Source organism: Melanotaenia boesemani, chromosome 6, assembly GCF_017639745.1.
Source record: "Melanotaenia boesemani isolate fMelBoe1 chromosome 6, fMelBoe1.pri, whole genome shotgun sequence".
Classification (NCBI taxonomy): Eukaryota; Metazoa; Chordata; class Actinopteri; order Atheriniformes; family Melanotaeniidae; genus Melanotaenia; species Melanotaenia boesemani.
The window spans coordinates 34243882-34257503 of NC_055687.1; the positions used below are offsets into that span (position 1 = coordinate 34243882).

Consider the following 13622-nt stretch of genomic DNA (forward strand, 5'->3'; position numbering starts at 1 on the left):
AACTGTCATAGATTCAACAAGGTAATGAAAACATTTCTCAGAAATTTTGCTGACAGCATCACACAGTTGCTGCAGGTTTTTTGGCTGAACATCCATGATGAGAATTTCCGTTCCACCACATCCCAAAACGGCTCTGTTGGATCGAGGTGGATATTTTCTCAGTAGATCAGCAGTTTGACCACGTCTAAATGCATTGAGTTGCTGCCATATGATTGGCTGATCAGATATTTGTGTTAACAAGCAGTTAAACAGATGGACCTGATAAAGTGAGCCATGAGTTTATGTGTTTAAACCATTTGTTTAATACTTTAATCACATTTTCATCATTAGTTTGCTTCACTTCCAATTTTAACAGTATGATACCTAAATTCTTTAAAGTCTCAAATTCAAGCTACATTTCTGTTACTGTGTCACCAGTGTTTTTCTCCTGTGTGTGTGTGTGTGTGTGTGTGTGTGTGTGTGTGTGTGTGTGTGTGTGTGTGTGTGTGCGCGCGCTCAGGTGAGGGCAGCAGATCCTTCCAGACTGGTATTTATAGACAATGCAGGGAGGCCACAGCAGTCCATTGACAACCTTAACTTCAGGCTGGTTGAGGGCATTGATGCGTGAGTACAAAACACTTTCTCTGGAGGTTTTTCATTCTTGTGTCTTGACACCGGTCCAGTCAGACAACTTATGTGACATTTTTAAAAAAATATATATTAGGTTTATGAAGTGTTATATTATTTCTTGTCATATTAAATGAAGCGTATTAGAAGGAGAGCTGGTTGAATCAGCTTATTTAAAGTCTAACACGATTTTAAGAGCAGGAATTGGGGGATGTTTTTTAAGAAAAAAAATTTTGGTCTATCAAATGTTTATCTTTTTATTGTAAAATTTCTGCAAAAGACTTTTGGAAATATCTATAAATAACAAGAGACTGTTTAAGGATTTGAGCAAGCATTTGACACTCAAACATACCACATCGAGCTACCACCTGGAGCAGTGAAGAAAACCTGTAAAATCGCAACCGGTGCTACAACACAGTCATTTTGATGCTTTCTCCTGTTAGGTTTCCAGAGAAAGCTGTTTCAGTGCTCCGCTCAGGCTGCCTGGAAAGTCTTCTTCTACACTCCCTTTATACAGACAAGGAATTCTGGGATAGCCGTGGTGGAGCCAGCGGCCTCAGGCCCCTCATCCGTACAGTCGAGGAGAGAGGACAAATACTACTTCAGTACGTCAAGGAGAAAAAGCTGCAGCTCAAGCGGGACCTGTGACTCCAGCTGTTCAGGACAAACTGGACTAAAATCGAAACAGTTTGATAAGATGATGTTTCGTCACTGTGATGATTAGATTTTTTTAATATAGTTGTCTGTGAAAACAGCTCATAATGTATAAATGTACAGAGGTGCAATGTGAACAAATTTCTGCCAGTAACTGCAGCCTCTCCCAGAGTAAATATATTCTAACATTATGTATCTTATGTTACAATCTGTGAAAACAAATGACCAAATTGAGGAAATGAGTTCTGAATTTTGCATGCAGATAAACAAAGATAAGTCACCATTTCTTATGTTGTACCCTCAAAAACTTTTTCCCCCCATCATGTAACAAATTGTGACAGCACAAACACAGAATTATAGATATTGATATTGCTGCAAATGGACTCAGACACAGAAAAAAATGTAACATCAGATGAACCCTTTGTTGTTCAACTCAGGTGTCCATTTCTCTCAGTCAACCATCTTCAAGTATCAGTCCAGCCGTGTTAGATTAGATTATTTGATTATTATTATAAAGGTCCACATACTTCTTTATACGGCATCACAGTTCACAATGCAAATCAGAGCAAAACCTGAGCCATGAGGTTGAAAAAACAGCCTAGAAAGTTTAGAACCAGGATTTTGGAAGAACCAGGATTATCTGGTTTTACAAAACCAAATCTGAATTGTTTGGCCTAATTTTGAAGGAAATGTGTGGAGGAAACCATCCTCATTACCATTACCATCATTATTACCAGCATCATTCATTACCATCCCAACAGTGAAACATGGTAGTGGCAGCATCATGGTGTGGGAGTGTTTTTTTAGCTGCAGAGACTGGGTGGCTGGTTGTAATTTGAAAGAAAGATGAATGCAGCCAAGTACTAATTTATCCTGGATGAAAACCTAGTTCAGTGTTTTTAGGATCTCAGGCTGGGTCAGTGGTTCACTGTCCAACATGACAATGACCCTTAGCCAGGGATGTTCACAAGTCCTTTTTTACAAGTCCAAGTCAAGGCTCAAGTTTGTGTTTCAAGTTCAAGTAAAGATGCAAGTCAAGTTTTAGTTGTAATGAGTAATTTTCCATGTGACACCTGCTGTCTAGTCTGCTTAGAAGATGCATAATAATATCCAAGGCATGTAAAATACATACTCTCCCTTTACCAGCATTTTTGAACAGCACTGAAGCTTAAACTGACAAATGCTCTGGCCCTCTCCTCTGGACAATTTCTTTGCTTTACTGAATTCGGGAATCCTTTAGATCAGGGGTAATCAAACTTTTCCTGGGGGCCACATTATGGTTCCGGATGATGATGGGGGGCCAGTCCCACCTCAGCTGTAACGTAAAATTGTATGACCCAGACCAGAATGACCACCAGCAGGCCAATGGGATCATTATTATTTTAAAATGCTGGAAATTAGACCATAGTTTCTACCAAAGATCCTCAATGGATGCAGTTCCAGAACCACTGAAGGAATCAAGTATTGATGACTAGTGGCGATGTCTGTGGCTCATTCTGGAGTAGATTGCAGTGGTTTGATGTTTATTGGTTTATCTTTACTGGTGTTTTCTAAAAGTAGTAATTGAGGTCTTCACACTTTGTTTTGATTTGAAATACCACAGATATTCCATTTATTTACTTTCTAATAAGAATAACATCAAAGCTGTCAAAATAAGAAACCTCTGCCTAGTCGAGGTGATTGACAATGGCAAAAGTGAAAAAGTACAAAGTATATTGTAGGTAGGCCTGTTGAAATTAACAAACAATAATTTTGCGCAGCATTTAATAAAGGTCAAACAAATAGGCCTATTAATATAAATAAATTAAAATAAGATTAAAATAATAATGTGAGCAATTGAATAACTAACCAGTAAAATAGTAGTTGCTGAGAGACTCACCGCGTTGAGCGCATCCTTTTTGTCGGGACACATTTCCTCGGCCACAGCAAGGATACACTCCTTAACAAATTCCCCACCAATAAACGGCTTTCCATGGGTAGCTAGTAAGTGAGCTACCTTGTAGCTTGCTCGGACAGCAGCCCGGTTGATCTCGGTTTGGCGAAGTAATACGTTCTGTTGAGCCACCAACCCGCCTCTCATCCTCCGAATCCTGTCTTCTCTGGCTTGCCCTCGCAAGCTAGCATATTCTTTGTGGCGTGTTTCGTGGTGACGACGCAGATTGTATTCTTTAAACACAGCCACGCTTTCTTTACATATAATACAAACTGCACGGTCCTTACACGGAACGAAAAAATAATCGGTAGTCCACTGTTCTTTAAAAACTCTGCACTCTCTGTCAACTTTTCGTTTAACACTAGCCATTTTGACGTCTTCAACGCTGACAGTTACCTGCGCATGCGCTGTCTGCCGACTGATGCTGCTATCTCAGGCATGACAGGCGTGGGAAATTCGTCAAATGTAAACAGTTCATTTTTATGATTATTTTTTTATAAATATCAGCTGGGGGCCGGTCAAAAAGGGGTGGCGGGCCGGAGTCGGCCCGGGGGCCGTAGTCTGGTGACCACTGCTTTAGATGAACATGGAAATTTATTAAGATTTGTAAATGTGCTCTAAACATAACTTATTCAAGTTTTTAATGTGTACAAAAATCCATCTGGACCCACAGGAAAATTTTTTTAAAACCAATACTGCAGTTCATATAATTTTTTCCTGAACGTAGAGAGGAGGGCCAATATGCTGCACTTCAGTGCAGGGATCACCAACTGCAGGTTTTAGACGTTTCCCTGCAGCAACACTCCTGATTCACATGACTGCTTGTCAAGTTCTGCACAAGCTTCTTAAGCCCCGTTTCCACCAACGGGTGGGTGCATGTTTCTGTTTCCACATGCAAAAACTGGGAAGGGTACCCTAATATCTGACCTGACGCGTGCTACTTTGTTGGGACCCTTACCAATCTAAACAACCCAACCTGAAAGGGTGGAGCTTGACAAACTGCAATTTGTTGATTGGTTGAGAAAAAAAAGTTACTGTGCGACCTGGCATAAAAACGAAGCAGGAATGGCTCCTTGTTGAAAGGACCATTTTTTTCTTTTTGTTGGTTTCATCTCCGTTTAAAATGGCATCACGAAGCACTGCAAAGAAGAAAAAACACAAACTGTTGGATGACCGCCAATCTCCTCCTTTGTTTCGTGAGTCATGTTTTGGTTCTACTTTAAGGAAGGCACTGTGTTGCAACGGCATCATGCTATTACGTAGCTGATGCATCTATTGCTATCGACCACTCCACCTCTCAGGTAAGGTTACAGTTGGCTGTGGAAACACAATGAAATTACAGTTTACAAGCCATACCCTTACTGTCCCCTCCCAACCCACACCCATTGATGGAAACGAGGCTATAATGACCCATTCATAATTTGACTCAGGTGTATTGCAGCAGGTAAATATAGGTCCACAGTTGTGGGGTTGAAATAACTGTGTGATTGTGTAATATAAATCCAATGCTTGCAGGTCAAATAATTATTCTTTACATTCCTAAACAGCAGCACTTTTCTAATAAAATTGACCCAGTAAAACCGGATTGTTTACAGGTGGTTAGATCCCAGTTTGATCCCAGTTTAACGCCATCATGGCAAAGTCAGCACTTTATGGAAACTGTGTTCAGTAAATATTTGATTCTTATTCTGAATACATTTAGTGTAGCCAATCTGATGGAGTAAACATTATTTTTGTACAAAGATAGTAACAAGCTAGCGCTGTGATGCTAACCTTGTTGTTAACATAGATGCTAACATTAAGCATTATTGGAAAAAAATCTGATTTGTGCTGTTCAGACTCATTAAAGAAAATCTGATATTGGCCACATAGGGGCAAAAAGGCTGGATTTGGCCACTTTTGCCTGCAGGGCGAACATAGCCTCAGACCCAGCTGAACAGGAGGGAGCTGAAAATGGTGGCCCACCAACATTCTCAATCTGACAAAAAACAACCACTGAAAATATTCAAATCCCTGTAGCTGGAGCATTTCTCACAAAAAGACTAGCTCATGTATTAGCTAAGTACTTGTCTCCATGTCATATTTGACTTTTTTTCCTCAATAAATTTACAAGAACTTCAATAATTCTTTGTTTGTGCTGTATTGAATACAAACTGATGAATCTGTCTTGAATGTAGAAGTCTTGTGATGGTGCCAGTATGGACTTAAAAACAAAATTATTTAACTGCCTTAATTTATGAATCAACATCAATGTCAACACTCTGCAGCAGTACTGAAAACAACCCGATTGTGCAGCATCTAAACTGATCATTGTTTACAGCTGAAGGTAGGTTTTACACTGTTAATGCTAATGTTAAATAGCTAGCTGCTATCCAGTCTGCAGTAGATTAGACGCCCCTTGCTAAACACACACACATACACACACTTACATCAGCCAAAATTTCCCCTTAAACAGAGTGACTGACTGGATGCCTGTTTTTACGAGATAAGCTTTTAATCAAGGGATTAAAGACAGCTGCCAGCAAATTGCTTCTGGAGCCAAAAATTTGAACCATTTGATAAAATAGACTAAATATATTTAGTTTTTTTTTTAGATCATTTATTGAATACAGGACCTTACATGTTTTAGAAATGCACAGATGTGTACAACAATGAAAGAACAGAAAAATAATTAAATGAAATTAACAAAAACAAAGGCAAGTAGACCAAAAGATCCTCAAAAGCTAGACATCATACTGAGATCCAAAGAAATTCAGGAACAAATGAGAAAGAAATTAATTAAGATCTATAAGTCTGAAAAAGGTTAAAAAGGTTATAAAACTTTAGTCCAATATATTTTTATGCTGTTTTTCTAAAGCTTTGAACTCCAGCGAACCACAGTGAGAGTCATTATCCACAAATGCTGAAAACATGGAACAGTGGTGAACCTTGCCAGGAGTGGCCGGCAGACCAAAATTACCCCACGAGTGCAGCAATGACTCATCCCAAAGGACACAAAGACCCCGGTCATGGTCCGTGGGTCTTGGGTTTGGGCGGTTGTGGTCTGTTTGCTTTGGTTTGTTTTTGCTGCCCTTTGGGTTCATTGTCTTGTCTGGTTTCCTGTTTTATTTTGCAGATTCATTCCCCTTGTGTTTTGAATTCTGTTCTGCTTCCTATTAATTACTTCACCTGGTTTGATTTTCTCACTTCACTTGTTCCTTATTAGTCCCTCAATGTATTTATACCCCTTAGTTTCAGTTTTCTTTTGTCAGATCTTTGTCGTGTTTCCCCTTTTCTTGTTCCATGAATTTTCTGGTTCATTCACAATAAACTTTGTTCCTGCGCCCGTCTACCTTCTGCCTCTGAGTCCTGCTACTGGGACCTCACCTCTGCCGCACCGTGACAACCCCACAACAATGTTCAAAGAACTGCAGGTCTCACTTGCATCAGTTAAGGTTAGTGTTCATGACTCTACCATAAACAGAGACCTGGCAACAATGGCCTGCATTCAAGATTCAAGATCTTTATTGTCATTATGCAAGTATAACAAAATTTTAAGGAGTCTCCTGTTGAGCTGAACCTTTTGGAAGGTGTGCAACCCATTACATTTGGCATCAAAGTACCACTGCATTTAAAAAAAAGGCATCATACCAACAATGAAATATGGTGGTGGTAGTGTGATGGTCTGGGGCTGTTTTGCTGCTTCAGGACCTGGAAGACATGCTGTGATAGATGGAACCATGAATTCTGCTGTCAATCAAACAATCCTGAAGGAGAATGTCCGTCCATCTGTTCATGACCTCAAGCTGAAATGAACTTGGGTTCTGCAGCAGGACAATGATCCAAAACTCATCAGCAAGTTTACTTCTGACTGGCTGAAGAAAAACAAAATGAAGACTTTGGAGTGGCCTAGTCAGAGTTCTGACGTGAATCCTATTGAGATGCTGTGGTGTGACCTAAAAAATGCGGTTTGTGCTTGAAAACCGTCAATTTGGCTGAATTACAACAATTCTGCAAAGATGAGTGGGCCAAAATTCCTCCACAGCCCTGTAAAAGATTTATTGCAAGTTATCGCAAACACTTGATTGCAGTTGTTGCCACTATGGGCGGCACAACCACTTATTAGGTTTAAAGGACAATCACACACAGGACCATGTAGGTTTGGATTTTTTTTCCGCTTAATAATAAAAACCTTTTTTTAAAAACTGCATTTTGTGTTTACTTGTGTTGTTTTTTACTACTATTTAAATTTGTTTGATGATCTGAAACATTTAAGTGTGACAAACATGCAAAAAAGTAAGAAATCAGGAAAGGGGCAAACGCTTTTTTACACGACTGTATTCTGTTTCAGAACAGTATACATTTTGTGATGTATTTATAATGCTAATGATGGCTGATGACCAATGTGGAGACAAAAACTCACTACAACAGGTTGACAGAATAAATGACAGAAATTTAAATCAAATAAGTAAATACAAAATTAAATAAATAAATTACAAGTTCTATGGGTTCAGGTTGTCTATAACTGGACTGAAAACAACAAAGTTTGGTAAATATAACAAAAAAGAGTGCAGGTATTTTGGCAAAAATTATCTCAAGCTGGACTCTGACTCAGCCAGAATCTTTCAAAGCACAGTGTGGTATGTACCCAGTCCTCCCCCCATGCAGCTGTATTTAAACACCTTGCCAGCTGGACTACACCCCACAGCTCTACACATCCCTGGCTCATTTTACCATCAAAGCACTCCACATCTCTTAGACTTTTTTTTTTTTTTTTTTCTAAAAAGTGGAACTTTACCTCTCTCCGTCCAATGCCGAACTGCTCATCACTTGAGTATCACACAGTAAAGGTCTCTACACCCATCACTGCATACATTCTGGTCATTCACCGCCCTCACATTGGCAAACCACAGGCAACTGACTTTCTGGCTCTCATCTACTCTTTCAGTCTCAAACTGGTACAGATTCCTCCAACACACAAAGCTGGCATACTCTTGACTTGGCACTGACCAGAAACTTCTCCACAGCCGACCTGTCCGTCACCCCACTGCACCTCTCAGACCACTTCCTGGTTAAATTCTCTGTCTTCCTTCCTCATGTCAATCAAGCAGCTCCAAAAATGGTGTCCCACCCCAGAAACTTGAGATCCCTTAGACCTACACAGCTGTCTGATGAGGTTTACTCTACCCTCCCTTCACACTTAGACTTCTCCTTACTGTTTGTTAATGAGGCTACAGAAACACTCTGCTCCTCTATCGCCTCCTGTCTGGACAAACTCTGTCCTCTGGTGTCAAAACCAACTGAACAAAATCCTCCCAGTCCATGGCTCACAGAGGTCTAAGGGAGCACAAAGCCGAACTCAGGGCTGCAGAAAGAAAGTGGCGCAAATCAAAATAGAACACTGACTTGTCTGAGTACCAGCAAAACTTATATTTTTCACATCCAGCCTAAAGGCGGCCAACATAGCCTTTTATCAGAACAAGATCTGCAATGCTCCCAACACACGACAACTGTATCTCCACCACCTGCTCAACCACCCAGTGTATTGACTCAGTAACCAATTCACTGAGCCTGACCAACTCAGCCTTACCAAACCAGCTACTGGTGCCTCACTCTGCTCTTTCCGCTCTCTAAATGAGGACAAAGTCTCTAAACTTCTAGTCAACTCAAAAACCACGACCTGTCCTCTTGATCCTGTTCCCTCTGACATCCTGCAGAGCATTTTATTTACAACCAACTCCTCTCTTAAATCCGGTGTCTTTCCTTCTGCCTTCAATCAAGCTCGGGTTACCCCGTTGCTGAAGAAACCCACACTCAACCCAGCCCAGGTTGAAAACTACCGGCCAGTCTCACTGCTTATATTCATGTCTAAACTACTAGAGTGTGCCGTCTTCAGTCAGGTCTCACAGTTCCTCCAAGACAACAACCTGTTTGATCCATATCAATCTGGCTATTGGCAAGGCCGCTCTACTGAAACTGCTCTCCTGTCAGTTACTGATTCCCTACAGGTTGTCAGATCCGCTGGTCAATCCTCAGTCCTTATACTGCTGGACCTGTCTGCTGCCTTTGAAATGGTCAACCATCATATACTGTTCTCAACACTCTCTGAGCTTGGCACCTCAGGAACTGTTATTTTGTGGTTTATATCCTACCTCACAGGATCCTTCACAGTATCTTGGGGAGGGGGAATATCCAGATCACATGGGCTGACAACAAGGGTGCCTCAGGGCTCGGTGCTTGGCCCTCTTCTCTTTTCACTATACACCTCCTCACTCGGTGCAGCCATTAACTCTCATGGTTTCTCCTACCACTGCTATGCAGATGACACTCTCCGCATGGATGAAGGATCGCCACCTTCAGATAAATCTGTCCAGGATCAAGCTCATTGTCTGTCCAGCCAACCCTTCCTTACTGCCAGAGATAAGCGTGCAGCTCGACTCTATCACGCTATTGCCTACGTCTTCTACCAGGAATCTTGGTGCCATGGTAGACAACCAGCTGACCTTTAAGGACCATGTTGCCTCGGTTACTCAGTCTTGATTCCTGCTCTGTCACTGCATTTTTTTAGTGGTTTTAAGGAGTTGCTTGCTTGATATTCACATTTAAGGGAGTGCAAAGATTCGTGGTGTTCATGATTGTATTATGGCCTGTTCTGAACCAAAATTCTAGGGCAATTTTTTTTGTCCCAGTCCACTGCCCCTGCTGCTCTGATTTCAACAGATCTTTTGTATGAAAATATTCACCTTGTTTCTGTTTGACTGGCTCCTGTTACATGAATAAGATGTATATCTTCCATACTTACTTAAAAAATGTATGTAAAGAGTGTGAGCAGAGATGGAGAGAGCTGATGGCGAGCATAAACAACCAGCCAACTGTGACTCAGCCAGCTGTGATCATGGAGCAGAGTGGTGAAGGTCATTATCTGTTGCAGTGCAGAAAAACAAGAAGAGAAATGTATTTGCTACCTTGAAGCTGATATGTAAAAATGTAAGTCAGAGACAGGGATTAAGCACTGGCTTCATTTTCAGTCCTATTATAGAGTTTACGAGTGTGCTCAGTGTCTGAGAAATTTCAAGAGCACCTTGAACTGAACTAACAGTGTTCTGTTAAGATCACCTTCGCTTTATTTCTCCCTCAGAAATGAGTCTTTTTTGTTTAATTATAATGGCCACAGTCATTTTACAGTTACATACATCAGTCAGTGTGATCTAAGCAGATTGTACATCTGCAGGAGGAAACCTCAAAGGACCCCAAAAACAAGAATCTGCTGTCAACATCAGATGCTAAAAACACCCCAGAAGTCCAGGAACTGTTTCCCTACTGAGATAGATAAATTGGATGGATGGATGGATGGATGGATGGATGGATAGAATAGAAGAACATTCAGCTCTATATATACAATAATAAACAAAACATACAAATCTATATACAAATCAACAGAGTGAGTATGGATAAAAATAAGATATAGAAGTATAAAAGTTAAGAACATGATGAGTACAATGAAACAGCAACGGAACAAATGCAGCCTGTTGACTATCCAGGCTATGGCTGGGGTTATCCACGATAGAAACCACTTTGTTCAGACAGAGCCAGATAGCTGAGATCCACTCTGTGCTGTTATTAAACCTAACTCATCAAACGTCAACAAGAAAGTCACAACAGATCTGATGCAGTCCCTCGTTTAAGATCCTTCTTTAATAACCTCACATTTTCCTGTCATCCTTGTGAATGACTCAGATTAACTGGTGAGTAATAATAGTTGACTTGAGATCTGTGCTCTTCAATGTTTGATCTCTGAAGGTCTAATTAGAGCTCCGATAGACTTGAGTTCTTGGTATATGGTATTGCAAAGCAGAAAAAGAAACACAAATTAGTTCATTTGTCTTAATTGCTGAAAATAGCATGTCCAGCAAACACAGACATCCTGCTGCAATCTTTGATGAGACAGTTTATCATGCTGCTAACGTTTATAAATGTTTTCTTTGTTTCATGACTATTAGCTTCCTGACTGCCCTGAGTCACCATCATCTCCTCTTTTGCCCCCTCAGTGAGCTTCCAAGAATTCGACTTAATCAGAAAACACAAACCAAATCCTCTCATTCTCTGGAGGATGTTTCCTGCAGGAGAAAGCTCTGCCTTGAAATAATCACAAAGAGCTACAATGCATGCAGAGCTAATCTAGAGGAAACTGAGATTAAGAATTAAATGACTGGAAAAATCAGGGCATGTTCACTTTAAACATAGAAAGAAATCTTCATCCTTTTACTGCTGCTGCAGCTCCTTTCTGCAGTGTTAATAGCCATAACATTAATGTGAACACCGCATGTATTTCTGTGATGCATTCATGCAAAATGACTGCGGTTCTCTCCCTGCAGGGCCTCATTAGTAGTCCACAGGTGATATGACGTGGCGTGAGCTGACAAAGCAGTCCCCTGCTTGCCCCTATCAGCTAATGCCTGTCTGCAGGGCAGACGGCAGACCTCTACTTCCAGAAGCTGCTATGGGCAGTGTTCATTACACTGTGTTCATGTGTCTGCCAGCATTATGGAGCCTTCCAGTCTCATGGAATAGTATTGATTCTTTCATTCTACATGTTGTGGCCTTTTTCAGTGATTATTCAATATACAGATATGCAGAAGCACTATCGCCGGTTTAAATCTTATCTGTCAGAAGTCTTTTAATCTCTCCATTGTGGATTTCTCCTCTTCTTTAGCCCCTTTTTCCTGTGGTGTACCTCAAGGGTCCATTTTGTAATCCAGCCTTTTATTCTTTAAACATGCTGCCTTTGGGAAAAGTTTTTATGAAGTATAACATTTCCTTTTTATGCACATGACATCCTGATTTCAGGGTTTTCATTATAGTTTACAAATGTCTTAATTGTCTTAATTTTCCTGTTGCTTTTATTAGGTTTTATTAGGTTTAACATCTTTAACTCCAGTGATTTCCTCCTAGGGATCCTTCATGCTGAGGGCTATGTCTGTTCGGTCTGCAGGGCTGTTACCGGGGGGACCGCCCTTGTCTGGGTGGCTGGGGGTCCTGGACTGCAGCCCCATGGCTGTGGTGTGGACTTCGGTCTGTCCTGATCTGGGAGGTATCCAATAGAGGTGTTCTGTGTGGTTTTGAGTGGGTTTCTCCTGGTGTGAACTAGGAACGGATCACAGATTTTTTCCTCATAGCAGTCAAGCCACGTTTCCATAATAATATTTAGTTAAAGGGTGTGGGATTGGGTTGAGACAGATTATGATCAGGTGTGTGTTTTTAAATTTGTATTCAAATTGTTAATGTAGGTTTTTATGCATTTCTTTGTATTAAAAGTGTTATTATTATTATTATTATTATTATTATTTATTTATTTATTTCTAGAAAAACAAAGCTTCAAAAATTAAACAGTGACGTTGACTATCAAATTAGCTGCCAACTACTTTGATAGTCAACATAATCATGACAATTGACTATTCTTTGCAGTCCCAAATGGTTGGGACAGGGGGCTCTAGCACCACCTAGTATTTATCTGTGCACACCACTGCTAAAAATGAATGAGTAAATGAAGAAAAGTGTCTAGACTTTATGGATATGTCAAGAAATGACAGGGTCTGATTGAGTGAAGGGTTAGACCTGTTACATATAACAAGTCTTTTAATCTTGAGATTTTTTATCTGTTTGAGACCTCACACATGAAGATAAAAAAATCAGTTTTGATCATACTGTGTGTGGTGTGCTCCGATAATGTAATCACAGAGCAACACACACATAACGATGCTGTCCTGCAACTGATCTACAATCTAGTCCTCCGAGCCGGACAAATGTTGAAACGTAGAAGAACCATAGCAACAACCAACAAAAAAACAAAGAAGAAGAAACATAGTAACAACCAGAAAACACAACACCCAGCATGGAAGATGATATACAGGACGAGGGAAGGATGGTCGTCTTGGGACTATTGTTACAGTTTTTCTCAAATGCTAAAACACAAAAGCCAATCCCCTAAACCAAATGACCAGTTGTCTAAACACATTTACTAAATCTAGCCATCATTTTCCAATATCATAAACACATTTCACATGAAGACACAATTCACAAAACACAATCCTCCGTTCTCATAAATCTAAACACATTTTTCCTTGCTAAAACACAAGTTGCAAAAGAACTCTGCTCATATTCTCAAATGAAAGCTCATGTGATGCAAAATGCTTGCCACAGTCAGCAATATTTGAATACAATGAACACACCTGGCGTCATTCATTACACACAACGACTCAAAATTGAAGACAACTGTTGGTAATGCTGTGACCACATGTATAAAAGCAAGTTCAGAGTGCACAGTTTGCTGAAGATCCCAAACAAACAAAATGGATGAAGGCAGAGTCAGGGGAAAAGGAATTCAAATCAGAAGAGGAAGAGGAGGAGGCCAACAAGGGAGAGGAGAAGATGCAGGAAGGAGAGGAGGAGG

General features: G+C 40.4%; 1 protein-coding gene and 1 long non-coding RNA gene across 4 annotated transcripts in view; one reads left to right on the forward strand and one right to left on the reverse strand.

The window, feature by feature from the left end:
* Positions 1-2656, forward strand: part of gask1a (golgi associated kinase 1A) — a 38550-nt gene extending 35894 nt beyond the window's left edge. For all 3 annotated transcript variants that reach the window (XM_041989154.1, XM_041989155.1, XM_041989156.1), the window contains 2 exons: positions 500-603; positions 1050-2656. In XM_041989154.1, coding sequence (XP_041845088.1) covers positions 500-603; positions 1050-1254 — 309 coding nt within the window. In that variant the 3' untranslated portion in view covers positions 1255-2656. The remainder of the gene's footprint in view (positions 1-499; positions 604-1049) is intronic.
* Positions 2657-9089: 6433 nt separating this feature from the next.
* On the reverse strand, positions 9090-13112 carry LOC121642437. The gene is made up of 3 exons (XR_006010885.1): positions 13012-13112; positions 10186-10188; positions 9090-9099 (listed from the first exon to the last, which is right to left on the reverse strand). It is a non-coding gene; the product is annotated as an uncharacterized LOC121642437 (long non-coding RNA).
* Positions 13113-13622: the final 510 nt, after the last annotated feature.